At 55.9% G+C, this 26,474-nt stretch overlaps 1 protein-coding gene across 1 annotated transcript; it reads right to left on the bottom strand.

Annotated features, from left to right (window-relative positions):
• Positions 1–3,273: 3,273 nt before the first annotated feature.
• On the bottom strand, positions 3,274–15,442 carry EFNB1 (ephrin B1). The gene is made up of 5 exons (XM_065900938.1): positions 14,566–15,442; positions 5,769–6,046; positions 4,910–5,002; positions 4,564–4,692; positions 3,274–4,397 (listed from the first exon to the last, which is right to left on the bottom strand). The coding sequence occupies exons 1-5, from the start codon at positions 14,691–14,693 to the stop codon at positions 3,985–3,987; spliced, it is 1,041 nt and encodes a 346-aa protein (XP_065757010.1). The 5' UTR covers positions 14,694–15,442; the 3' UTR covers positions 3,274–3,984.
• Between the last annotated feature and the right edge of the window lie 11,032 nt (positions 15,443–26,474).

Raw genomic sequence — 26,474 nt, 5'->3', positions numbered from 1 at the left:
AAAGAGCCGCTGGCTCAGCAGGGACCAACTTAGGATGGTCCCAGTAGAGCCAGGTCTTTTCTTGGGTTCTTCAGCTCACCCTCATGCCCCTGCCTAGAGGGTGCCAGGCCATCCACATCCCTGGTGCCTCCGGGAGGCCTCCTGGGAGCTTAAAATGGATCAGCGCATTAAGTCCCAAGAGCCCTGGCCTTCCAGCTCCACAAGGCCTATACCTTCAGGGAAACTGAGGCCTGGTTAGCACCTGCTCAACTTGGCTTCGTTGGTGATCTGGGCTCAGCCTGTGGAGGAAGCGAGGCAGCTCCACCCTCACCTGGGAAGCATCCTCTATCCCTGACTCACCAGGAGTTTGGGCCCAGCTGGGACAGGAAGGAGAGCTGAGGGTGGGGCCCGTCTGGGGCCCTACCGCAGGAGGCTCACAACCCCTGCCTCCAGCTAGCTAAGCTCGTTCCGTTCCTGACCCACACAGAGGCTAAGGGAATGGCGGGGGGATGGCTCCCGTTCTTCAAGAGCCCCAAGGAAGCACGCTTGCTCAGTCCCACCCAAGACGGGGCAAGGAGCAGGGCGGTGGGCCGGAGGAGAATCACCCTCTAGCAACTTCTGTTTGCTCATGGTAGCGTAAAAAGACCTGGACTTAAAGCCTCGTACTTGCGTTCACTTGATGTGTATTCTTGGGCAAGTCACTGCCCCTTGCGGTGGGTCTGTTTCCTCACCTCAAATATGGGGCAAAGAATTCCCCACCGTCCACCCTCACAGGGAAGTTTATGAAAGTCAGTGAGATAACATGTGTAAAAGTGTTTTTATTTTTAAGTGGCAGGCACTGGCCGGGTGAAGGACACTGCCACAAGGGGCTACCGAGCAGTGCCGTGTGGCCGGCACAGCAGACACGGAGCTCAGACCAGCAGCAGCCACGGTGCCCAGGCCAGGGCAAGTGACAACAGCAGTCACAAACCTTCTGGGCTGTTGGAGAGGCTGCCCTATACTCTGCTTTGCCGTCTCCCAGAGATTTTACTTCACACTCCTCACAGCTACTCCCAAGGGGCCCCCAGAAACTCGATCCTCTGCTGAGAGGGTGGGGGCAGCCGCGTCCTGGGCTGGGCGGGGGACCACCCAAGGACACTCGTTGGTGATGTGTGGGAAGGGCTCTACCCAACCCAGATCAGGCTCCCCCTCAGTTAGAGACATCAATCTGGCCTGAACCAGCCCTGAGTAGAGACCCCTGGCCCAGGCAGGGGCCCCCGCTCTGGGCAGGCAGTCAAGCAGCAGAGGCCCCATCTGATCCAGGCACTTCCTTTGGTTAATGAGAAACCAAATAAACAGCCTCTGCCCCAGCTGGCTTCGGGAGCACCCCAGCCGGGCCCAGCCCTGCCTGCTCCAGCCAGCCTCCCTCCCTTTCACCCTGCAGGTCCCGTGACTTTCCTCCCTTGCCTCCTCCATGCGCTTCCCACTTCCCTCACAGCCCTGCCTGCTCCTTGGCTGGTGCGCTGGGGCTTCCTGCTCTGGATCGCTAACCAACCCTCCCCTTCCTTCCTCCTCCTCCTTTCCTCTAGTGCCTTCTTACCCATTTTTAGCTGCTGGGATCCCACTTGTCCTCCTCTCCTGACATCTGTCTCAGCCATCTCCATAAGGAGGGAGTCCCCCGCCCAGAAGACCTGCGGGCTGCTCCGGGCCTTGCCAGCCTGTGTCTCTGCTGTGGGAATGAGGCCAAACCCTCTTCAGGGCACTCACTCCACTCTCAGACCATCAGCCTGCAGGAGGGAGATGCTCAGACGCTTGGGTGCTCGGGGCTGCTCTAGCTTGAGGGCTTTGTCAGCCGGAAGTCCCCGAGTGTGCCATGGTGAGAGCTCTGGTGTGCAGAAGGAAGGCTCTTCTGGCTAAGAAGCGAACCGGACAGCCTGAAGCAGCCTCGTTACCCAGCGGGCCACAGCTGAGGCCCAGCTCTTGGGAAGTTATTTCTAGCCACCTCCAGGTGTCTTGAGGCAGGGCAGGGCTGGGCCTGCCAGCAGGTCCCAGATCTAGCCCCAGTGAGGTGGTGGCAGTACTTGCGGACACACCCAGGTTCCCATGGAAACACCTCCTCCCCCATCTACTCTCTCTAGCTGAGCCTAGTGCCAGACGGGGCAGATGCCCATGGCCTATGCCACAGCGGTGATAGGATAGACAGGGGGATATGGTCACAGGGTCCAGCAGAACAAGAGGGTAGAAGAACTTGTGACGAAGAAGGGCACAGAGCATTTTCAACATCTTGCTCCACTAGGACAGCCACCATCTTCCCATACCAGACCAGATCACCAGTGTTTTGGGCACATGAAAATCACACACACGCGCTCTCTCTCTCGCTCTCTCTCTCGCTCTCTCTCTCTCGCTCTCTCTCTCTCCCTCTCTCCCTCTCTCTCTCTCTCTCTCTCTCTCTCTCTCTCTCTCACTCATATACTCACTCATACACTCACACTTCATTCCCCAACATCACGACACCATTTTACACCCATTTCTCCATGTGGTTAATTTTTTTTTTTAGTTCTCATTTTTTCTAAGAAAAAAGCAACAAGAAAATAATTCAGAGTTTATACAAAACATCTTTACATTATTTTTTTTCCAAAAAAGACTAGTATTTACACAAATGGCAACAGAAACAAAAACAAAAAAAACCCTTCGACTGCCACCTGGAAGGGGCTGGCTGTTCCGCTCCCTCTCCCACCTGGCAGTGGGGTGGGCACCTGGCCAGGAGGCAGTGTGGAAGTGGATGGTGGGAGGCCCAGCTCCTTCCATGGCCACTCTGGGAGTGCCTGCAAGGCGCTTGCTAGTGGCAGTCTGTTAGCAGCCGTGCTGGCAAGGAGCCGGGGTCAAAGTGCACGGCGTGCTGGCCCAGCCCTAGGCAAGCCTCTTCCTCTTTCCAAGCCCCAGCCCAAGACTGGGGGGCTAGTGGGAGCTGGGTTAGGGGGGCACCCACCCGAGCTAGAGCCCAGAAAAGAAGCAGGCTACCTGGCCTTATACCCGCTTAGTTCTCCGCCCTGGGCCTCTGTTTCCCCACCAGGCCGAAGGGTGCCAAAGGTGAGGGGAGAACAGGGCAGAGCGGAGAAGGGGGAACTCCCAGCTCTGCAGGGCAAATAGCCACCTGGGCACCTCACCTCCCTCCACCCCCCATGAGGTCATCTGCCTGCAGCAGCTCTCCTGTTCCCCAGGCAACAGCCAATTAAGACATTAATAACCGTGAGAGTGAGGGAGGCAGGATATGCCCAAGTATCCCACAGGAAGTTTTTTTTTTTTTTTTTTTTCGGTGGAAGGGTGGCAGCCACTACCCCATTGCCAAGATCAGCACTGTAGAAGTGGGGGAGGGTGAGACACCTTGCCCAATGGCACTCTTGTCTTCCCTCGTGGGCAAGAACAGCCCTGGCCTGTCCCCTCCCCACAAAAAAATATGCCAACAAGTTTATAAAAGAAATGCCATCCTATGCTTCCCGGCTGGCCACATCCTGCCCCAGGCCCCTGATACTGCGGAAGGCTGGGCTCAGAAAACCTGGGGAGGGGCTGTCTTTTCCATTTTTCCATTTTTCTTAAAAAAAAAAAAAGAGAGAACAGATGAAAATGAGTTGACAGCTAAAAAAATGAACACAGAAACATTAAAAACAGTGATGATAGCGGACAAGAAGTCCTGGGAAGGGAGAAAGGGGGCGAGGGGGCACAGGGCCAGGGGGGGCGTCTCCCTGCCTGCTGTCCATCAGCGTCCGACCCTGCCCTCCAAGAAGGGGTGCCCCCGCAGAGCCCAAAGGCCTGGCCAGAGGGGGAAGGCACAAGAGCATGGGGGCTGGGGGCACAAGCACCCCCCTCTGAAGCCCAGGGGGCGGGGCAAAAGGGGGATTATAAAAGCCAAGAAACTACAAAACTAAATACAAAGATGGGCACGGCTGGCAAGGGGAGGGACGTGGGTGAGGATGGAGAGGTGCAGTCCCGGCCGACTGTCCCTCGGGGCCGAGGCTGCCAGGGCCCTCAGACCTTGTAGTAGATGTTCGCGGGGCTCTGGGGCGGCATCTCCTGGACGATGTAGACAGGGTGCCCGTAGTCCCCACTCACCTTCTCATAGTGGGGGCAGTAGTTGTTCTCTGTAGTCCGTAAGGGGATGATGATGTCGCTGGGCTCGGTGCCCGCCGTGCCACTGCCCCCCTTAGGACTGGCCAGGGTGCTGAGCGAGAGGGCGGGCGCCCGCTGTTGCGTGTGCTTGCGGTGCCGCTTGCGCAGCTTCAGCAGCAGGATGGTCAGGAAGATGATGATGAGCAGGAAGATGACGCAGCCGGCGCCCACGGCCGCAAACAACGCCACCTTGGAGTTGAAGAAGCTGTCGGGGTCCCCGCTGCTGCCTCCACTCCCACCGGAGCCACTTTTCTCATCCTGGTTCACAGTCTCTGTGGACGGGGGAGGGAGGGAGGGAAGGGAGGGGAAGAAGGTCAGCCAGGGGTCCCAGGGACACATGGCAGATCTTGGGCCACGCCCTGCCTTCCTTCAGAGCTAGGGCCTGAAAGGGCAGCCGAGCAACGGCTTCTGCCCTCCGGGAGACTCCCATACACTCACCGTGCTTGCCGTCAGAGTCACCCAGGGAGCCCCGGCCACCGGGGGCCTGTGTAGCCATCTTGATAGTGTTGTCTGCCTCCTTGCTGGGCCGGCTGGTAGTCAGCTGCTCGGGCGCCACAGCATTGGGGTCTGGGGGTGGGGAGAGAACAAGTGAAGGGGGAACTCCAGCAGCATAGGTGCCTCAGTTACATAGCACCCACCGGCCAAGAATGGCCCGGACACTGGACCTCAGATCCCCTATCCCTACTGCCCCCTCTGCCGCTACTCCCCATGCCACCCCCCGCCACCCAGTGAGGAGCATCTGTCGCAAAAGCCTAGCTGAGGAGCCCTCGGCCTGGGTGCTCACCTTGCCCAACCTTCATGACGATCTTCATGGTGCGTGTGCGGCACACACCCCCCTCCCGGTTCTCCAGTCCCTCCAGGCTCCCATTGGATGTAGCTGCAGCAAGAGGCCAGGGCAGTCAGGAGGAGGAAGAGGTCTGCCAGCATTACCCAGAAGCCCTAGTGATGTCTAAGCCCTTAAGAATAGAACTGGGAACCAGGGAGTTGCAAGCAGCTCCCGCCCACCCGTGAACCTTTCTACTTCTCTCCTCCCACTAGGAACAGAGTCCAGGAACTAGCCCCTCCCACGAGGATGCTGCTCCCCTATCATGACCAAGGCCAGAGGCCCTTCTTTCTCAGCGGAAGCTACATGTGTCTCCTCATTGGGTGACGTGGCTCAGAGGCCAAGCAATTAGAACTGGCATGGTGAGGAAGACTTCTCCACAGACTAGAAGGAGTCCTAGATTAGGTGTCAGGAGAACCGGGTTGGAAACCCAACCCGCTCCCCAACTCTCTGCGTGATCTAGGGCAAGAAGCCCCTTCACCTCTTGGGGCCTCAGTTTCCCATGAAGAGAAAGGCTGAAGCTCTGCCAATTCTGCCATTCCCAAGGTTAGATCTTAGGTGGGCAAAGAAAATAAGAGAGAGAGCACCACGAATCAGAGTCCTCTCCCACCCAACTCCTAGAGCCGGGGCAAGCTGGCGGCAGAGGCCCCTTGGTAAACGCTGGGGCCAGAATTCCAAGGCCACGCCACGAGGAGAGCACGCCACTCTTCAAAGGGGACTGGATCAGGCTGGGCCTGAACTGTGTGCTGTCTCAATGCACTACTCAGAAGCTCCCACTGCTACAGGACAGGAAAGAACCACGTGGTGGGCAGGGACTCACAGGTAATATAGTAATCGTGGTGCTTCTTGAACTCCAGGCCCATGTAGTTGGGGCTGAACTCCTGGAACTTGATGGTGAAACGGATTTCCTGCTCTGGCCTATTGCAGGTGACCAGCACGTTGGGGTCGAGCACGGTGCTGCAGGCAGCTGCCTGCTCAGGCCGCACCAGGTACAGCTTGTAGTACTCATAGGGCCGCCCAGCTTCTGCTCGGGGGCAGATGATGTCCAGCTTGTCTCCAATCTTTGGGTAGATCACCAGGCCCTTCCCACTCAGGAACCTGCCCAAGAGGGAAGAGATGGTTAGCCTCAGGGTTGGGGGTCTCAGGCCATCCCCAGAACCAGGGGAGCAGACAATGAGGGCCAGGCTGGGCACACTGGGTGAAGATGGCGAGGACAGGCATTCTGTCCTTTTTCCATCCTTAAGCTGGGGGTAGGGAAAGAGAACCATGCTGCCAGCAGGGTGTGGAAGGGGTGGCCCATGGGCAAGGCTGCCAGGCTTTGACTGCTCCGCAGGGTGGGGCACTGCCTAGCTGGGGGAGCCCTTTGTCCTAATGTGGCATTTCCGCAGGGGGGCTGACGTGGCAGATGGGCTGGGCACCTAGATGTCAGGCTTGGGTTGCCTGGATGTGGCAGCCCTGTCCTCCTCGCACCCCCAACATACTCACGTTCCTTCATAGCCTCCGCTACCAGCCCTCCAGCACACACGTGTGTATATGCGTCCATGCGCACAGACACACACAAAGAAGCACACACACAATGAGCCCTAGAAACCACCCCCACAGCTCCCAGCCAACGGCTGGGGATGCACAACCTATCTTGGCCCCATGCCTTCTCCCCCATCCTTGCTAACCTTGGGCACGATGGGGAGATAGGAACAGGCCTTGCCTAGAGCCAAGGGATAATGGGCACAGTCTCCAGCCAGGTACAGCTCCACACAGCTCTCTCCACTCCCCACTCCCACTGCCTGGCATCCTACCAGGACTCATCCCACCCCCATAAGGCAAAAGCCTGAATCCCCAAATCTGGCCAGTCTCACTGCAAAGGATAACAGAGAAAGGGGAGAAGAGGCCTGAGCAGGAACAACAGATCATATGAGACAGAGCCCCAGGAACCTCACTCATCTGCCTTCTAATCCACTCCCACCACATACACACACACACACACACACACACACACACACACACACACACACACACAGCCTCTGCTCCCCATCCTGAGAGGAGATGGACAAATGCCTCCCGAGCCAGGTTCATCTTCTAATCCAGAAGCTCGGGCACTGGGAAATAGCAGGGGGAGGGCAGCTGCCTGGGGCCACCGATTCATATCATCCTGTCCTTGCCTGAGCACAGTAAGCGCTCTCGGCCATTTCTGAGCCTGGGAGCAAGTCAGTACAATGTAGGGGAAAGAAGACAGACTTTGGAATCAGATGGATGGTGGCCCTTACTAGCTCTGTGACCTTGGATGAGCTGCCTGATCTCCCTATCTTTCAGTGTCCTCACTTATAAACTGGGGGTGGGAAGAGCCCCTCCTCCAAGGAAGGTGGAGGGGAGGCATGATGGCATGTATAGAGCACATAGTTGGCACTCAACCGTGATCCCTGCTTAGAAATAGCGTGGTCTGCCAAGAGGCAGGAGGCCAGACACTAACACCAAGGACCTATGAGCCCAGTCTTGTTTCTTGGGTGGGAAAGAGGAAAAGATGATACAGCTCCATCCTCAAGGACTTTACTGTCTGGGGTGGTTCAGAAAAGTAAATGGCCCGTGCCACAGCAATGGATAGCACCAGGCTATCTGGAGGCTATGTGAGAGGATGGTGGCTCAAAAGTCAAGGGTTGGAGGCAGAGAGAGGAAGGAGACAGCTCATCTGATAGGACAGTCAGAAACGGCCCCACAGAAAGAGTGGGATGAAAGTGGATTCTGGGGGAGGAATAAGAAGTCAACATCCAGCAAGAGCAGACAGCAGTGGTTGGGACAAAAAACCCAGGCCAGTGACTGGCCCAGTGATGGGTAGAGAGGAGCAGAAGAAGAGGGGGTAAAGCTCAGCTGGGGCCAGACTGAAAGGCCAGGGTCACAACAAGCAGTGTGGGTTTCATCCAGTGGGGGACAGACTCTCTAGCAGAAAGGACAATGAAGGGCCGAAGGCAGTGCTTCAAGGGAATGAAGCTAACGGTGGAAGAACATGGTTCTACTCCCTGAGGGCCCATTCCACAGTGGGGGCTACAAGGCACAAGGGCCTCCTGGGAGCTCAGTATCCTCACCAGATGGAGGGAAATGATACCCAAGGAGGTGACTAAGGGAACTAGACCAAGTAGATGGAGTGGATGAAGAACAGCAGCCCTCTCTCCACGTCCAGGGAAGCTCCACTAAGCTGGGACCTGCCATCCTTCTGTGCAGGAGGGTAAAAGCAACAACAAGGAGGTCTCACCTGCCTTAGTACCTAGCTTTACCACACTCCAGAAGGCCAGAAAGGAAGCAGGTGTGGGATGGAGGCCCACACAAACATTTGAGAGAAAACACCCCCAACTCCATGCGCTACAGAAAGCCAAGAAGTTTCACCAAAGCCTCTATAATTCCTAAGGCATTTTTCACTTTCCAATCTTCATACTGGTTCCATCCAGGCAGTCGGATCAGACTTCTAACATCTCAGAGGTAGAAGGAACCTTCGAGACCTCCTGAGTCCAGGCTCCTCATGTGATGGAATGAGTAACCAGGTGAATGTCCCTGTTGAAGAGGGGTGCTCAAAGCCAACCCGAGGAGCCTAAACTCACCCAGGATGTTAACTCCTAGGGGTCTAAGAGTGCCTTAAACATTGGCTGAATCCTTATAGAGCTGCACCTCCGTAAGACCGTAACTGGAGATGACAGCAGGTAGAGGGCACGCAAAGGGGTACAGGCCAGCTCACTTTTCTAACCACTTGGCCCGCCTTACTCACCAGGGAGTCTTGTCTACCCTGAGCAGTCTCCCATCACCATTCAGGTTCTGGAGCCCTGGAACCCAGAGACAACCGAGGAAACAGATGTCTACATAGTGGGTGGGGGAGGGGGAGGAGAGAGGACTATTGCCCCCAACACCCCTCAGACTCTCGTCAACCTCAGTGAACAGAATTCATAAATATTCATGAGTTCATTTGCATAGCAGCTGGCAGAGGGAAACTCACCTTCCCCTAAAGTGCAGAAGGGAGAGGAGCCTGATGAGACCCACCTTCCCTGACCCTGGTCCCCCATGATGGTACCTTCTCAGCTTCTTCCCCACCACTGAGAAAAGTGCCTCTGGGCCTGTGAGAAGCCCCAGAAAGTGGTGAGGGGCCACGAGGTGTGGGTATGCAGCCCGTGAGAGTGAAGCCCAAGGTCAGGTATGACGCCAGTCATCCTGTACAGCGGGGACCCTGCTGGTCTCCCCTCGTACCCACCAGGTTAGGAGTAGGGGCCGACAGGAGGAGGAATAGAGTACCTAGTTAAACTCTTTACCCCCCAGTTTTCAAACACTACTACTCCCCCCATTATCAAACCAAGCTTTCTTGCCTGGGGCCACCCCCAGACAAAGCCCTTTTCTGGAAAATAAGGGGATTGACATGGCCCAGCAGGAAGCCTGCAGCAGGTCGCCATGGTAACCCCTGAGGCCTTCCCTCCTTAGCCTCTGATAGCTCCTGGGACCCCAGGGAGCCACCCCAGGGAGTAAAAGGACTTAGGGGAGGCAGCCTGCCATTCAGTCTCCTGTCTGTGGCCTGCCTCTTCCCCTCTACCCTAGCCCAAGTCTCTCCCCCAGCCTGCCTACTGAGCTTAGAAGTCTCACCATGACTGCTGAAAAGAATCCTGGGAGAGAAGAAGCCTGAGGGTCTGGGGTAGTGGCCAGTGCTGGTCAGAGGCCAACTGCCCCCCCCCCCCGCTTCTTTGCCCAGTTAAGCCCCTATCCACCCATACACAGACAATCTATAGCAGAGAGAGTTTGGAGCTATGGGGGTCATGCCTAGAAAGCTGCCCACGTTCCACCACACTTCCTTCCCTCTCATCCTTCCCTCAGGCTCTAGGGACTTGTGGTCAGAGAGTGGCCAAAGGGAGAGCCTGGTCCTAGGCCATGCCAGCCCAGGTTTGGTAGAAGACTCTAGCCACAGCTTTGATTCAGTGACTCCGGCACCACTGCGCCTGCACCCCAGGGTGGCAGGACCAGCGGAGGACAGAACCCAAGCTGGAGCTCAAGTGTGCTCTCATCCCAGCAAGGGTGGGGAGACCCCAAATTAAAGGCTCCTCTTTCACTCCCCCAGCTCCACCCAGCCCCCGAGGCAACAGGAGCAGACCTGGCATGTCCCAGCAGTGCCCGCCCAGGCGTGGGTGGGCAGGAACAGCAGCTGGGTCCTGGCACACACACAGCACTGTCGGAGGCAGGGAAGCCAGAAGAGCCCCAGAGGACGTCCCCCCCCCACACCTACACTGAACTATGCCTCCCCTCTGCCCCACCTGGCCAATGCTAGGGCCCACTGAGGGCTTAACAGCCCCTTCCTTGTTGTCTGCTTTCTGTGGGGTCCCTGAGAGGCAGTGAGATTCCTGGCCCAGAGAGGAACCAAGGCTGCTATTCAGAGCCCGGGAGGGAGAGTGCCAGGCATCGAGCTGGCTGTCTCTAGATCAGGTCACCCAGAGCAAGCTGCCCTCAGACGTAGGCCTAGCAAAATCAAATGAGGAAGCTGGAGCACTGCTCATCCCACGTGGGCAGGGCCTGAGTCACAAGGACAGATGCACACACACCTGTGAGGTGAGAGCGAAAGCCGGGGGCAAAAGCCAGCGCCTCCTCCGAAACCCAGTCTCTCCCAGATTCCAAGGCAGTGGGATGGTGTGGAAAGAATGGCACAAGGCACAGCTCTCCCCACTACGAGCTGACTGACTTTAAACAAGTCATTTTCCTTTTCTGAGCAAATGCCTCCTCATCTGGAAGATGGGCAATTCCAACTTCCCAGGGCTGCTGGGAACATCCAATGAGTTCATATCTGAGAATGCTTTGGAGGTAGCAAGGTACTGCCCAACTGTTAGTTAGCACACCAAGCATAGTACCGTTTCGAAGAAGCTGAACGAGCTTACTACACTCCTGGCTGCTAGCACCGCCACCCAAAACAACCACAATGAAAACCCACCCAGGAGGGGCTGCTACAGAGCCCAGGGCAAGGAACCCAGAATATGGCTGGTGAGCATCCCCTTACCTCGGCTCCCCTAATAATCACAGGGTGGACCCTCCCCCCAAACCTACTGTTCCCATGGCAACCAGCGGCCTCCTGGCTGGCCCACCCACTCCGTACTCCCAACACCAGAAAACGGCGATGCACAGTAGTATCCAGGGCCCACTCATCCCCATCCATCATAGTTGGTGAGGGAGTGGAGAGCCTGAGGGGAGAAAGGGAACCCTGGATTCAGCCTCCAGTCCAGCCTCACCAGGCCCTTCTTGCCCCAGGTCTGGCTGCCTGGGGTTGGGGGAGGGAGGGAGGGGAACAGGGAACTTTAGAGGAGCTGCTGGCTTCCCATCACTTTCAGGCCCCCACCTGTGGCCAATCAGCCACAGAGTAGAAGAGGTCAGGTCCCTAGCCACCCCGGAAAGGGGCCCCCTGAGCTGGCCTCCCCAGGACTGTGAGCTGGAACAGCTGTGAGGGGGCTGGGACCTACACTTTGGCTTGTAGCAGGCAAGCCTGGGTTGGGGTCTGCAGCTGCCCCCACCCATGCTGGATGGAGTCAAGGGTCCTGGATGCCAAGCTGAAGCCCCCACCCCCGCCCCTTGCAGGGAAGGTGTAATATGATCTCAGGCACATTCCCACTCTCTGGAGGTGGAGGAACCTGAGTGGGGGGCAGGAAGGGGTCAGAATGGGACTGAGAGACTGAACTGCAGCAGCTGGACTTGGCTGAGGACTCAAGTATGAGGCCCGCCGGCTGCCCCAAGTTCTCAGGGGAGGAGGCTGGAGGAGGGGTCTGCCCTGGGACCTTCCATCACAGCCTCCCCACCCCACACGAGCACGCCCACGTACTCTGGTTCCTCCCAACCTCTAACGGGCCCAGAGCCACCTTCCCACCCTACACTTATCGGGCAAATCTGACAAGGGGCCAAGCTCTTGCCACCCAGGGACTACCACCCTGGAAGGCCACAGCACCAATTTGGGAAAGAGGCTGGGAGTCTGGAGTCAGCCCTTCCGGCTCCCCTCTCCCGGTCAGGGCTGGGGCTGCCCGTATCCTGGAACCTGGAAACATACCCCCAGCCCCACCACTTCTTTATTTTGATTTTTTACCAAGGAGGAAGCAATTAAGCAGGGTTTATAGGCGCTGGGAGATTTCGGGGGGGGGGTGTTGCCAGCTCCTGACAGGAATGAGGCGAGAGACCAAAAGCTGGGAGGAAGAGGGGAGGGAAGAGAGAAAATGAGCCTGTGAGGGAGAGCACGGCATGTGCGAGAAACAAAAGGACTCGAGAAAAAGAGGCAGAGAGTGACTAAGAGTGAGAGGGAGTGTGAGAAAGAGGGAGAGCGGGCAAGCAGAGCTGGAGAGGGGAGGTGAACGCGGCTCACACAGGATGTGAGAGGGCGAACCGAAAAGGGCCTGAGAGGGAGAAGTCAGGCAGGAGGAAAAGAGGGAGAGACGGACAGGAAAAGACCGTTGATTTGAAAGGCTGTGGCAGTCCCAGGCTTGGGCGCAGTGGCAGAGACAGCCTCCCCGAGCTCAGAGTGAAGCTGAGGGCAGTGCCTTCCTCCTGTCCTCCTGCCCCCCCCCAAACCCGTGCCAACACACACAGACGGGCTGCATTCCAGACCCCTGAGCATAGATGGAACTCTGGAGGGGGTGCTGCGCGCAGGGGCACCAGTATCAGTCCCCCACCATTCCCAGGATCTGCTCAATTACAGGATGGAATTCGTGCAAGTCCTATTGAGGCCTCAGCCACCACTCCCACAACCCCCAGGATGCCTACCCTCAGCCTGAAGTGGATCGGGGAATGGGGCAGATCTCAAAAACCTGCAAACCGTTCCAGAGCACTCAGGCCTCAAGACACAAAAAGGGTGAAGCTCAGGGAGATCTTGTTTCTCCCAGCCACCCCCCACCTCACTCTGCAGGAGGGCTCCTTTCCAGCTGTGGAGCTGCCTGCTATCTCTGGTTAGAGACCCGAGAGAGCAATTAGGTCACTCCCATGAGCCCCTACGATGGGCTACCCCAGGCTGATTTCAGCTCTCCTGGCTCAAGAGAGAGCATTTCCAGCCTCCACCTTTACAGGAGGGAACTGGGCACTTCACAGCCTTTCTCCTTGGTCTGAGCAGCCCGAGGCCCCCAGACCATTTTGAGTCCCTGCTGTTAGGAGAGCACTGGGCCCAGTTTGGCTTCTGGGTTAAGGAAAAATGGTTGTCAATCCCTTTCCTTGTACCCTGACCCTGGTTTAGACATCCCACTAACCAATAAATAGGACCGTACCTTAACCTAAGGAGAAGAGAACTAAAGAAGCTGCCCTCTCCCACTCCAGGGCTGAGAGGTGCATGACCCCTGGAACCTAAGAGGTCAAGACGGGCAGGAGCTCGGGAAGTTAGCGGGGAGCCCATAAGAGTGGACAGGAAGAGATTCCAGATACAGGAACCACAGAGCACAGAGGGCAGGCCAAGGGCCCCCAGTTTCCCACTAAGTGGGGTGTCCGCACACTGCTGGGACCTCCAGAAAACAAGAAGGAAGAGCAATTTTGACCCTGGGTTCCAACCTGAGTCCTGGATGCCAAAAGAGAAAAAGGTCCAGAGGTCACTACACAATCCAGCGACTCCCCACTAACAGCCCAGAAACCACTGAGCCACCGCCCTGAAAGGTGTGTGTGTTGTTGGGAGGTGGGGGAGGATTGTGAAGGGTAAGGAGGAGGGAGAAAAGAAAGGATCTCCTCTACGTAGCTGCCTCCCCAACCCCTTTGGGAAAGCTAAGCACAACTCCCCAATCTGAGGATAGAAAGTGGTGGGGGGGCAGTGGGACCCGCCTGGACAGGAATCCTTTGCTTGCCACCCACTTCCCTAGCCACCTCGGCCGCCACTCTCCACCCCGGCCAGCCCTGGAAGCTCTGCCGCCGGCTCCATTGGACCCCCGACGAGCGCTGGATCGACACCACCCCCCCAACAAAACCTCTCTCCCACTCCGCCCCTCTCCACCCGCCGCCTTTGTGAGCCTGGGAGCGGCGCCCGCCCCTCCACGGACCCAGCAGGGAGAAAGTCGGGGCGGGGGGGGGAGGCTAGAAGAGACGGCAAAGCTAAAAGCTAGGGAAGCAAACTGGGAAGAAAGAGAAATGAAAATGAGAGAAGCCCGAATGGAGATACAGGCACTGCCACCCGCCCCAAGCGCGAAGTCCCACGCCACGGTCCCTTCACAGCTAAACAAACGGGGAACCTGTGTTCCGGCCTCTTCCCCCGCCCAGGTCAAGCTCGCCCACCCCCCGCCCCCAGCGGCTCTTGGCGAAAACCGCCACGTTCCCAGGGGCCCCAGAGGGGGCTGCTTTCTCTCCCCGACCGAGCTCTCCGGTGCGCTCAAAGGCGCTCAGACTCCCAGCTCCGCCCGGCGCGACCACCTCCACTTGATCCGGGACGTGCGGAGGAGAGGGCCGGAAAGCTGAGGGGTCACAACCCAGCCAAGTGCCCCCACCCAACCCCACCGCACCCTTCCCCGCCCGGCCGCAGGGAAACACACTCGAAAAAGCCATAGACAAAATGGGGCGCCGCTCCTCCTCCGAACACCTTCCCACAGGCGCTCGGGGGCGCGCGGCCTCACCCCGAAGGAGTGCCTCCCACCCCCAGGGACCAGAGCAGATAAGTTACTCACTTGGGGTTGAGGGAGCTCCAGGACACGGGCTCTAGATTCTTGGCCAGCGGGGTGGCGAGCCGGCACAGCGCCAACACGACCATCGCCACAAGCCACTTGCCGAGCCAACGCTGACCAGGCCGGGCCATCTTCCCTGGGGCAGGCTGCACTTCGGGATGCCCTGGCGCCTCCTCAGCAAAGCTGGCCTCGCCTTCCCGTGCCGCGCTGCGCTCCTAGAAGCTCAGGCGCCCATCCTCCGCAGCCGCCGGCCTTGAAGTGCTCCCCTCCCGCCGGCTTCGGTGTCGCTCTTCTCCGCCCCGCCGGCCAGGAGGACTCACTGGGCAGCCGCCCCCAACCCGAGCATGAGCTGTGGCCTCCGAGGGCTCGCTCCACTGGCCTCTCCGCCGCACGAAGCACGACGGGGGCTCTGCGCCCCCGGGTGATCCCGTCCGATTCCGCTCGGCTCCCCGAGACTGTTTGGGACTGTGCGACCTCTCCCCGACGGGGTCTCACCGCTGGGGACTCGGTGGCCGCCCGGACGCCTCGACCGCCCCGGGATCGGCACCCCTGGGAAGAAGTGGGAGTCTCCCCACCACACGAGCTCGGTCTGGGGGCTCCCGACCGGGCCGCCCTAGCACGGGCTCCGTTCTTCCAGGCCACACTGGGACTCCGGGCTGCGCGCCCCCCGACAGCTTCGACTTCAGCGCGGGGCCCGCTCAGTGTACTTAGAAGAGCGCGGAGACACTGCCGAGCGAGCTAGTCCCATCAGTTTGCGCCTCTGAAGCCTAGGCCGGGTGGCCCGGCAGCCCAGTCGCCGAGTCCTAGCTCCCTGGCGATTGCGCCCGAGGCTTTACGGTCAGTGCGAGCCTCACACACCTCCCGCTGCTGACCAGCGCGCATACACTCCCTCCGCCGCCGCTGAGCTGTCTACTCCCCTGCTCAGGCGTACGCAAGGCCAACCCTACGCATCTTAGCCAATAGCAAGCTCCGTCACGGGGTCCTTGCCCTACACCACGCCCCCAGAACAGGAAGGAGGCGGGGTTTTAGGGAGCTCTTAAGGACGCCGCGCTCTCGATGGCACCAATCTGAGTGTGCGGCTCCTGCGGTTATGGATGGTTCCTGCTTAGTCCTGTTCCCAGAGCGCTCAGCCCGTGGGAAGTTGGCGCTCCTCTAGAGCTATCGGCCTGCTCTCCTCCCCGAGCGCCTGGTCGACACTCCGGCCCACTGACCTGGGCCAAACAGGCTCAGTACTTTTCCCGGGAAAGTACTACCATTCTTTTTGTTACACACGCGAGCCCTGAAGTCCTTGCTCGGTGCCCACCTCCGTGACAAGGATAGCTTGTCTACTCCTGGTCCCATCTCACATAGGGCTCTGGTGGGCTTTCCTCCTTCCGCCCTCGCCGTGCAGTGTCCGCTTGCACATGGACCCGGACCCGGAGTCCTGAACAAACGGATAGCGGTGGGCGGTGGAGTCTCAGAGGGGTCAAGTACGGGAAAGTTGGGAAGATGAGTTCTTCGCCCCTGGGGAGCAGGCCTTGGGAATCTCAACTTTGGGGAAGAGACTTGTGGGACACCAGGGGCCCAGATTTCGAGTCTTGTCCTGTCTGAAGGCGCGGGCAAGGCCCTGGGATAGACCAGTGGGGATGAGAGGGCACCTCGATAAAGAAAGACACCTCGAGGGCAAAGAGGAAAGGGCGTAGGGCAGAGGAGCCTTTCGAAAAAGCAAAAGTTGGCGCCCTGGTCCCAAGACGCCGGACTCCAGCACCTCCCGGCCTCGCCATCTGGGTCTTTGTCTCCCCGCCCCTCCTTGCTTCCTTGCTTATAACTTTGGCTCCAGCCCATAGCTCAGACCCTCCCGGTCCGACCCGCTCTCCCCAGTTGGACCTCAGCAGACGTACCCACGTGCTAATGTCTCCCCCTACTGGTCTTCTAGAGCACCGCGGGTGCCTGGGACAGACTGAGAGCGCCCACTCCAACGGAGCGTGGCACACACGAGCCTGGCACACGCGCTCGAGCACAAGACCCGGGACAGGGGTGGTGACCTTGGCTAGAACCGCGGCCCGGTATGGGGAAGAGGAGGGAGCACTAGGAGTAAGATCTGGGTTTGGGGTTGGCTCGGCGACTGCCGAGGACATAAAGTCTCCTTGCTGCTTCTTCATGGAGATAATTAGGTGAGCGACATTCCCAAAGTGCTCGCCATTTACACAGTTTCCTGTCCTTCTCTCACTTAAGTAGGAGGCTGATCTACTGAGTTCCTCACCGGATCCTCTGATGATCTCTTTGGTTCATAGAGTGGACCTCTATTTGGGGGGAAATAAAGAGGGAGAAGTGTGTTCCTCCCACTTTCAGGGACAGAGCCTGGAGGATGAGAAGGATCTGTGTAGAAAGAGAAGAAGAAGAGGAGCTGTTTAGGGTCTCTCAGCTCCCAGCTGGACCCCTTATTGGGGTGTGTGAGCAAGGAGAGGCAAGAGAAAGGTGCAGGGACACACCAATAGTCCAGCTTGGAGACTAGGATTGCCCGAAGTGCATGGCAGGACAGCAAAACCTGAGAATGGAAAACAGCCTGCCACTTACTGAGTGCCTACTATGTGCCAGGAACCATGGTAGAGGCATTTCCCTTCACAATCCTTTGAGATGAGTTCCACAATCCCTATTTTATGTAAGAGGGAAGGAAAACTAAGGCTCAGGGGGAAGTGACTCGTCTGAGGTCATGGAGCTGATTGGTGGTAGAAGCAGGATTTGGCCCCAGACTTCTCTGTCTCCTAAGCCTGTGCCCAGTTCCCCATACCATACTGACTCGCCACATTTCCAGCGCCTTCTTGCTTACTTGCTTACTTAATTCATTCCTGGTTAAAAGCTCGTTCATGCCTGGAAAGCAGCAACCTTCAGGACGGCCAGGACTCCACTCTTCACTCACAGTCCTCTGAGAGGTTTCTAGGCCTAGGAAAGTTCATCTGTGTCCCTGGCCATGCCCCCAAGTTCCCAGCTAGAGTCACCACCACCAATCCCAGAATCAGCCTCAGATTCCACTGCCAACACGTCCAGTGCCCCTCGGGAGCTGAGCCCAAGACCAGGTGGGAAATGGGGCAGATGAAGCTATGCTGTCAGACTTGGGAAGCCTGGGAAGACAGCAGCAGCTCCTGAGTGTGCCAACGCCTCATCCTGGGTGGGGAGGGCACAGAGGAAAGAAGAGAGGACTCTGTGTCTAGGCCTGCCCCACAAGCTGGTCACCCCTGGTCACGGCATAGCCTTTCTGCCTCAACCTGCCTACCGGAGCCTCAGTAGCAGGGCTGGGCCTACTCTCTGCTGCAGCCAGGGCCAATGACTCCAGGCTCCCACCTCCTGCCCCACCCTAGCAGGGCTTCTCATGTAGTGATTCATGCCCCTGAGGTAGGGAAAAATTACTCCTCAGGGAAGCCAAGAGAGGAAGTCAGGATCTGTGGGGGATGCTGACCCTCTCTTATCCAAGCTCTCCCTATTCCAGTGGCAGTCGCACCCCTCCCCAAGCCTCCCAGATCAGTGTCACCGAACACACACATCCCTCAGGGTTCAAGTCCACCAGTGTTTCCTGAGCACTGATCCTGTGCTTGCCTCTGAGCTGGGATCCAAAGAGGAGCCCACCAAGCCCTGCCTTCAAGGAGCTCCAAGCAGATGGAAATCAGTATGTGGGGGCCTCCTGGACCCAGGGATGCAGGACAACATCTAGCAGCTGCGGGAGGCCTCAGGTACCATAACAGCCCCCGGAGAGCTCAGCTTCCCACACCAATGGGAGGCAGGGGGAGTATGAACTTCAGAGCCATAGAGTTCACTGCTTATCAGTTGTGTCTCTTTGGGCAAGTCGCTTCCCCTGTGTGCTTCAGTTAACTCTTCTGTAACCTGAAGATCATCTCTTCTTCACGGAGCTGTGCTGAGTGGGGTGTGAGATAATGCACAGAAAGGGCTTAGCTTCATGGCTGGCCCACCACGGTGCTTACTTGGCTGGCCCACCACGGTGCTTACTAAATGGAAACTATCATACCTCCGCAGAGCCTCCCACAGAGACATCCTCATTCCTGGTCACACATGTTCTCACCCGTTCACACATGCTCTGTGTGCCATGCACACATTTTTTAGCTCCTCTCGTTTTCTCACACGTGTACATATTCATACATGAACTTGCCGTCTTCCTCCCCTATCAGTTCACGCAGCACCAGCTGACAGGCTTGGTTCCTGCCTTCACGGGACATGGAGCATAGTCCCCACATTTCCTCAAGTCACTGTCCTGCTCACATGCATGAATATTCACACCCCCTCTCTATTACCCTGGCCCTTGTCCTTGACCTCTCCTTGCCTGCCTTGTACTCTCAGATAAGAGAAGTGAACTCCCTCACCTAAGGCCACACAGCCAGGAAGCAGAAGAGTCAGGATTCAAACCTGGGCCATTGAGCTGTACGACTTGAGCTTCTACACATGACTCTACTCGGACACCCCAGGGCTCTGGAAAGGAATGTGTGCCAAAGGGTGGACCTTGCACACTGAGGGCAGGAAGCCTGCCCCAAGGCCCGGGGCGATGCCAGCTGGGACCACTCCATGAGGCTAGCAGCCCTCTCTCCTACCTACAATCATCTCTGGCCTGTCCTAAGCCTCCTGTCTGTCCCTTCGAAGACCCACAACCTCTGCCTGCATCCTCCTCACAGATACACACGACCACTCCCTACAGGGCAAGGGAGAGCCATGTTTCTTGAACAACTTCTGTATGCCAGGCACTGTAGCCAGGTACTCTCACCCTTGGTCCTATGCTATCTTTGCTTAATTCACATAACATCCCTGAGGTTGATATTGATAGGCTTATTTTAGAGAAGAGGAAACTGAGGCTCCAGGCTCAATCTGCCTGCATCCCCTGCCCCCGCCAACCTCAGCCTGCAAAGTCCTCTCTTGCCCAGCCAGATTTGTCCCGCCACCCGCTTCTCTCCTTCTCTCCCTCTGCCTTCACTGCCCTCTAGCTGAGACCAGTTGGGGTCTGTGTTGAGCCCAGGCTGTCCTCCCTCCCCCACGAATACCTTGCTTTTCCCAAGTCACTCTATCTCTGGGTCAGGCTCAGGACAAGCCCAGGGTGGGACCTGAGCCCTCCTACTCTTCCTCCCGCCTGCTGGTTGCACCACACCCCAGATCAAGCCCCAGGTGGGTAAGCCCTGCTAGTCTAGTTTCACTGCAGCCATGGAGATTCTCAGTGGCTGGGGAAAGAGGGGCTGGTCCCAAAGGCCAAGGGTTCAACCAAACGTTCAACCCCCCACCCCTCCCTTGTCCTTGCCCCAGCTTCATGCCTGGTTTATGGGTGTTTGCACTGAGATCACCTTGATCTTCCAGGTGTCAGCCTGGCTCTGGGTCATGCTGTTGGCAGGATGACACCAGAGATAGGAGGAGCCCTTCTCTTCCTGAGATGGGCCTGCCCCGTCCCTCCCTCTCTCTTTATCCCCTCCTTATACCTCGTCACCCTTCCCTGGACTCCTAGAAATCTGTCCCAAGCCCATGGGCCCCACACAGGCAAATGGCCTCTGCCCTTGCTCCTCAAAAGAGCCTAGAACAGAGCATCTGAGGGCCAGTGCATGGCTCGGTGTGGCATAGCAGGTGGCATAGGCTCTGGACTGCAGCTGGGACCCTCGGCTCCTTAGAGGCCTCATCTTTGGATATCCGTGCCCTCCTGTGTATCACTGATCTGGGCTCAACTTCCTCTAGCAGTCCCTCCTGTTCTCACTCTCCAGCCCTGTGGGGGACAGCTATGGGGGAAATCCTGCAGCACTCCAGCCCGGCCCACCTGTCACTCCCTCAACTCTGGTTACCTGGGGAATGTGCAAAGAGGGACTGGGCCATTCATCACTGTCAGGGGCTCAGGGATTCAGGGGTGGGGGGCAGCCGTTGTCACCACCTGTCGCTGACCCCGGCCTAGCTCCCCATCTCAGAGAGCCAGTAAGCCCAGGGAAGGATGATGCTGGCTGCAGAAATGACATCTTTGCCCAATTCTGCTCTTGGCTCCTTAGAGAACACACTGGACTTGTCAGGCCCCATAAACACAGGGAATAAAGTTCCCCTGGAGGAACACCCCAAGCAGAGCAAATATTTGAACAACCCGAGGAGCTGAGGGAAGGGGCAGTGCTTCTTCCTCTCTCCAGCCCTCCTAGCTCTGACCCCTCACTAGCCTATGAGATAACTTCCTGCCTTCCAACCTACCATAAATGCTAAAGGGTCAGGTTCTGGGCTTTCTCGACTGATAAACCCAAGCCTACTGTTACAAAGGTCATGAACCCCCGGGGGGCATCCTAAGGATAGATAAGGGGCTGGACCCAGCTGGCCAGATAACCAATGGCAGATATATGGCACCCAGGCCCGCCCCTGAGCCAACGGAGCCAGGATCTCTGACATTGAAACCTCTGCTCCCCACACGCACAACTTAGTCCAGCTTGGTTTAGAGACCTTCCTTCGCACCTTTTATCATCAAGGTCCCAGTGCCTGGGCTCAATGTACCTCCTAGTGCCCAGTTTCTTTCTAAGCCTTTAGTCTCCCCACCAACCTCTCCCACCGTGCCCCTGCCATACCCCCCGCCTCCCCAGCGCTGCCCAAGTTGGAACTGGGGTGAGACCTCAATTGACAAACCACCCATCATCTTCCTCATGAGGAAGCCAACCCCCTCAGAAGAACATAAATTTCCCTGGCCTGGCTTGTTTTTCTTTCACAGCCGCTCTCCTGGACACAAACCAGACACTATGGCAGCCTCTGGCCTTAGCCATGAGAGGTGGGGCTGGGGGTGGGGATGTTGAGAGGGAGGGAATTTTCCTCCTTAGACTGGTGTTCTGGGCAGGGGTGGGGAAGTCAGGAAGCTCTGGAGAGCTAAGAGTGTCTCTCTCTTGGGGGGATTAGGGCTCTACAGACGGTGGAGGAAGGAGGAGGGAATTTCAGAGGTTGGGAAATGAGACATTAGGCAGGTTGTTCAATCAAAGGGGTAGAATCTCCAAGGAAATCTCGCCCCAGTAGCCTCCATATCTCTCAATCTCTGTCGACCCCCAGTGGCCAGCCCAGTATTTGCATTCCAAAAGCTGACCCAGCACTGAGCCTGACACCCAACAGCCCAAAGGGAGTTGAGGGACACTCCCAGCTTCGGGTGCTGGCCTGCGCTGAGCTAAGCCAGGAACACCCTTTATCCTCTTCCCGCTCCTCTTCCCAGTACTAGAAATTCAATCTACCCAGGCCTACTGTAGCACCCACCTCTTCTGGGCAGCCTTCCTAGAAGGCCCTAGCCCACAGATCTGTTCCCTCCTTTGATCTCCATATCCTGACCGCACACCTCTGACTGGCACTTGGATTTTCAATATTTGTGTGTATCTGAGCTCTCCCACTACATACTACATACTGACCTAGAGCAGAAACCACTGACTGCTTCTGCAGGTGAACAATAAATGCTAACGGTGTTGGAGTTGATGATGGTGGTGATGGTGGTGACAGGTACCATCTGCTGAGCACCTACTACGTTCCAGGTACTTTGTATCCATTCTCTCATTCAAAGTCATTTTATGCACAGATGAGAAAACTGGCATTCTCAGAAGTCAAGTGACCCAAATAACATCTCATGTCTAGTAAGTGGCAGACCTACGTGCTAGACACTGCCTTTACCCCTGGAAGGGATACAGGGATGACAATGACACAGGTCCTGACAACATGGCACGGCGTGGGCCACAGCAAAGACCGTAGCTCCATGGAGCACAGAGGGACTAGCTTTGCATCCGTCCTCCTTGTCCTCTTTCTCATCTCAGGGTACTTCTTCTCTAGTTTGCTCATTTGGCAGAAGGACAGATAGCTCACCCCAGATGGGCAGTCTCTCAGGTCCTGTCACCTAAGGAGGCTGTGGCCAACTAGGAGACTCCTATCGACAATGGACACCTGAAAAAGTCAAAAATCCAGGACCACAGAAGGAGGGTCCATCAGAGGTTGCTACTCATGAAATACCCAGACCCTCCCAGGAACCAACATGGGTCAGTTCAGTTTACAAACACTGCTGGGCCTCCCCTGGGAGCCTGCCAGGTGCTGGAATCTGAGAGCAAACTGCCCCAGGTCAATACGCGCCATTGAGTAGAGGGCCCATCGACCTGAGCCTTACTCTTGTCCGTGGCCTCCCTGAGTCATTTTGCCCTTCTCCAGCCTGGTGACCTTGGTGGAAATCGAGGCACTCTTTCCTCTCCCCTTCCCCAGGTAAGCCACTCACCTGAGACTCTCTTTCAGTCACTTGGTTCTTGGTGTGAAGCATGCCTGCCCGGACTGAAAAGGAAAATAACCTGTTGAGGGGATCTGAGGTAATTCAACCCACACTCCCTTACCTGCGCCCACCATTAGGGTTCTCACAAGGCCCTGGCTTGGAGTTGACAGCTCTGGAAAGCAGGCAGCCTATTCCATTTCCCAAGCACATTCTCCAAGGAGAAGAGCTTGCAGGTTTCAGGTTGGACTTTCCCAGGGGCACTTCATGAAGGGATTTTATGGCTAAAGTGGATCGGTAACACCTGTTTTTAAAAAGGTCCAGACCGAAATGACCAGAGCCAGGTAATAAGGCACAGGCTTCTGTGACTCTGATTACACATTTTTCCTCATGTTGGTGCAGAATAGAACTGCTTCCTGCAAGAAATCTCAGCCCTGCCAGAAGGGCCTCCCAGGGCCCACTTCTGGGCAGAAGCACGGTGGTCTTCCTCTAGAAGCAGACGTGCCCTAGCCAAGCAACCCACCTTTCATCAGTAGCTGACAACCTCCCTCCCAGGCTAGCTGATTGCTAAGGCTGATTGGCGTGCATGGACCCCACCATACAGAATATCTGTACCACAGGAGCTCATTAGGGAAGATGAGCTCACGTGCTGCCACCTAGCACATAGCTGAACCATCATCACCATCACAAACATTTTTTGAGTGATTACCATATGCCAAGCTCCATGCTAAGCCCTTTATGTATATTATCTCATTAAAATGGCCCAACCCTCTGAGCTGTTACTATTATTATCGCCATTTGCCAATAAGGAAGCTGTGGTACAGAGAAGTTAAGCAACTTGCCCACACTCACAGAACCAGGAAGTGGTGGTGCCTGCTTACTAGCTATATGACTTCAAATCCAGTATCCCTAGCCACATCCATCAGCTTCTCTCTCACACAGTCCCGGGGATTGGGATTCAAGGTGCTGCAGTGGTTTTAGAAGCATCCTGATATGACTGTTCAGAGCCCAGGCTTTGAGATCAAATAGGCTTGGGTTTCAATTCTGTTTCTGACCCTTATTACTTTTGCAACCTCCCTGAGGCTTCTGTTTGCTCTATGATGAATTGGGGAGAAACCGTTCCTTCATTCATAAGTGCCTACCATGTGCCAAGAAAATAACACTTACTTATGGGGGTGCTGTGTAGCTTGAACTAGCTGATATATATAAATCCCCTGGCCCATACTACATGCTTGCCAAATAGTGGCTATTATTATTGCTGTGTAGTTGCAGTTGTTAGAGAGAGAGAGACAAAGGGGGAAATGACCAGGAGGTGTCCCATTTGGAGTGAGACCAGATGCAGTCCCCAAGACCTAGGCTGATTCAAACGCCAGGGAGGCAATGGCACAGGCAGGTGGAGAAAGGCTAGGATCCTTGGCCAGGTTAGTAGAAGAAGGCTCTGCCAGCAGGGCCTTAGGCTGTAATCTCAGGCTGAATTTACACAAGGCGAACACACGAGGGCATGCGCCCCTCAAAATGGGCTGGTTCAGAGACTCCCAGAAGCCAGGGCTCCTGCTCCCTGTTTTCACCTCTAGGGCAGCTGGCCCTGGCTCTGAGACTGAGAAGGAGGCTGAGGGAGGGAGGAGACATAGGAGATGAACAAGGTCCTCTCTGGGGCACAAAAGAGCAGATACAGGGTGTCGACCCCCTGAAGAGAATAAAAGGGGAAGTAGAACAGACTCAGCAGATTTGAAGGTTGAGGGGGGAAAGAAGTCACAATACAGGAGATCAGAATGACCTCTTAGCCTGGGGACCGGGCAAGTAAACAGCATCAGTCTGTTATTCTCTGTTTCTCTCTGTCTCTCTCTTTCACACACACACACACACACACATAAACACACACACACACATACACACACACACACACACACAGGTGTTATGAGGCAGTCCCAGATTTGGAGAAAGGAGCCTGAGTGAGGCATGAGATTGTCCAGCCAGGGGCATTTGGGGTCAGACACGATCTCAGTCTTCATGCAGTGATTATGAAAAATAAAGCCAGCAAAACTTTGTGTCTCTAAAGGGTCAGTTCGTGGGAAAGGTTAACTTGATATCTCTACTGAGAAAGGTCCAATGAAATCAAGCCAGTCCCAAGGTTAGGAATCTCAAAGAACGTCTAAAGCCTGAGCAGGATGGTTTAAACTTCAGAATGAAGGGAGAGCAAGGGATGGTAGCAAGATGCACCAGCCTTGGTGTCAGGCACACTCACTACACACTTGCGGGCAGTGTGGCCTTGGGCAAGTTACATAAACTCTCTGAGCTTCCTTCATCTTTCAAATAGGAGTAATAATAATAGCACTACTAGGTAAGAGTTAAGTAAGATACTGGCTATGGAAGTGTCTGGCACACAGCTGGTGCCTAGAAAATGCTGGTTCTGCAGCTATCCATAAGGGAGTCTTGAGAACCAACTGAAATGGGAAACTTTGGGGACCTTGAGGCAGGTTGTCCTACCTGGGGGCAGCAGCTTACTGTCAGGAGGTGAAACCTATGTAAGATTGGACCTGGACTAGATAACCTTTAGGAACGTTGCACTCCAGACACTTCATGGTCTGTCAGTCAGCAAATGCGATACGTAGGGCACTGTGGGAGATACAGAAAGATCCAGATTTGATCAGTCAGATCTCAGCTCAATTGCCACTTCCTCAGGGAAATTTCTCCAACCATCCAGATGAAATTAGTGCCGTTCCCCTAACCCTTGTCTTCATCTAGGCCGTTAATTTATTTTATTTTCTTCATAAGTTATCAGTCTAAAATGACTATTTTTCTTACGTGTTGATTTTCTGGCATGCACCCACCCACACACAAATAAGCTCAGTAAAATGTGTTGCTGTGATGTATAAGAAATGGACCCTAGCATCAAAGAGCTTATGAGATCGGTATGGGAGTAGTTGAGGGCTCATGCGTCAAGGACAGGGGCTCACTTCTAGCCAAGAGATATGAGTTTCTGGCGTTGTTGGGTCTTGAGTGAGGCTTTGAAGGATGAATGGCATTGGAAAAAGTGGAGATAAGTGAGGGGAGAGGAGTCAATGAATGACAACAGAAAACGCAATTCTCATTTTCCGAACGCCACAAGTTACCAGACCTGGTTCCCAGTCTTGCAATAGAGCAGTGAACAAGCCAGAGGAGGCTCTGCTTCTGGAATGGTACTCGCATCCCAGCAAGAGAAGACAGGACACGTTCAGATCGTAATCAATACTATGGAGAGGATAATGCAGGGTAATGGGATGGAAAGAGGTCGAGATAGAAGTGGCAGGGGTTCCTTCAGGAGTGGGTATCACATCATCACGGGACCTTTGAAGTGGCCATGTCTGAGCTGAAATCAGCATGATTAGAAGGGTCAGGCATCCAGAATCCAATCCATCCTTTTACACACGGGGCTAATTCCCCCCACCATCAGCCCCTGCTATGTCTTCTCTTTCCCTGCCTTCTTCTGATCTTTCCCCAGAGCTTTCTTTGCTTTCTCTGGTCACTCTCTACTCTTTTTACTGTAAATCAGTCCTGACTTTCAAGGCCTCTTTCAATTTTCCTTTAGTCATTACTACCCGTCCAACAAACCAAAAGGCCCCAAATCAAGCCAGAAAACCCAAGAAGCTTTTTAGAAGTGGGAGGAGAATGGGGAAAGACAGTGAATCCTTAAGTCTCATTTTTTCCCCTGTCACCCTGGTGAAATTGA

This window comes from Phocoena phocoena, chromosome X (genome assembly GCF_963924675.1).
Source record: "Phocoena phocoena chromosome X, mPhoPho1.1, whole genome shotgun sequence".
NCBI lineage: Eukaryota > Metazoa > Chordata > Mammalia > Artiodactyla > Phocoenidae > Phocoena > Phocoena phocoena.
Note: the sequence above shows the minus strand (reverse complement) of the source record. Positions and strands in the feature narration are given on the sequence as shown.

Excerpts from the sequence above, each read along its gene's own strand:
- EFNB1 (XM_065900938.1), bottom strand. The coding sequence starts at position 14,693 with ATGGCCCGGCCTGGTCAGCGTTGGCTCGGCAAGTGGCTTGTGGCGATG. Across the intron at positions 6,047-14,565 it reads TGGAGCTCCCTCAACCCCAA|GTTCCTGAGTGGGAAGGGCC; the intron begins GTGAGTAACTTA and ends CCTCTTGGGCAG. Across the intron at positions 4,693-4,909 it reads CGTCATGAAGGTTGGGCAAG|ACCCCAATGCTGTGGCGCCC; the intron begins GTGAGCACCCAG and ends CCCCACCCCCAG.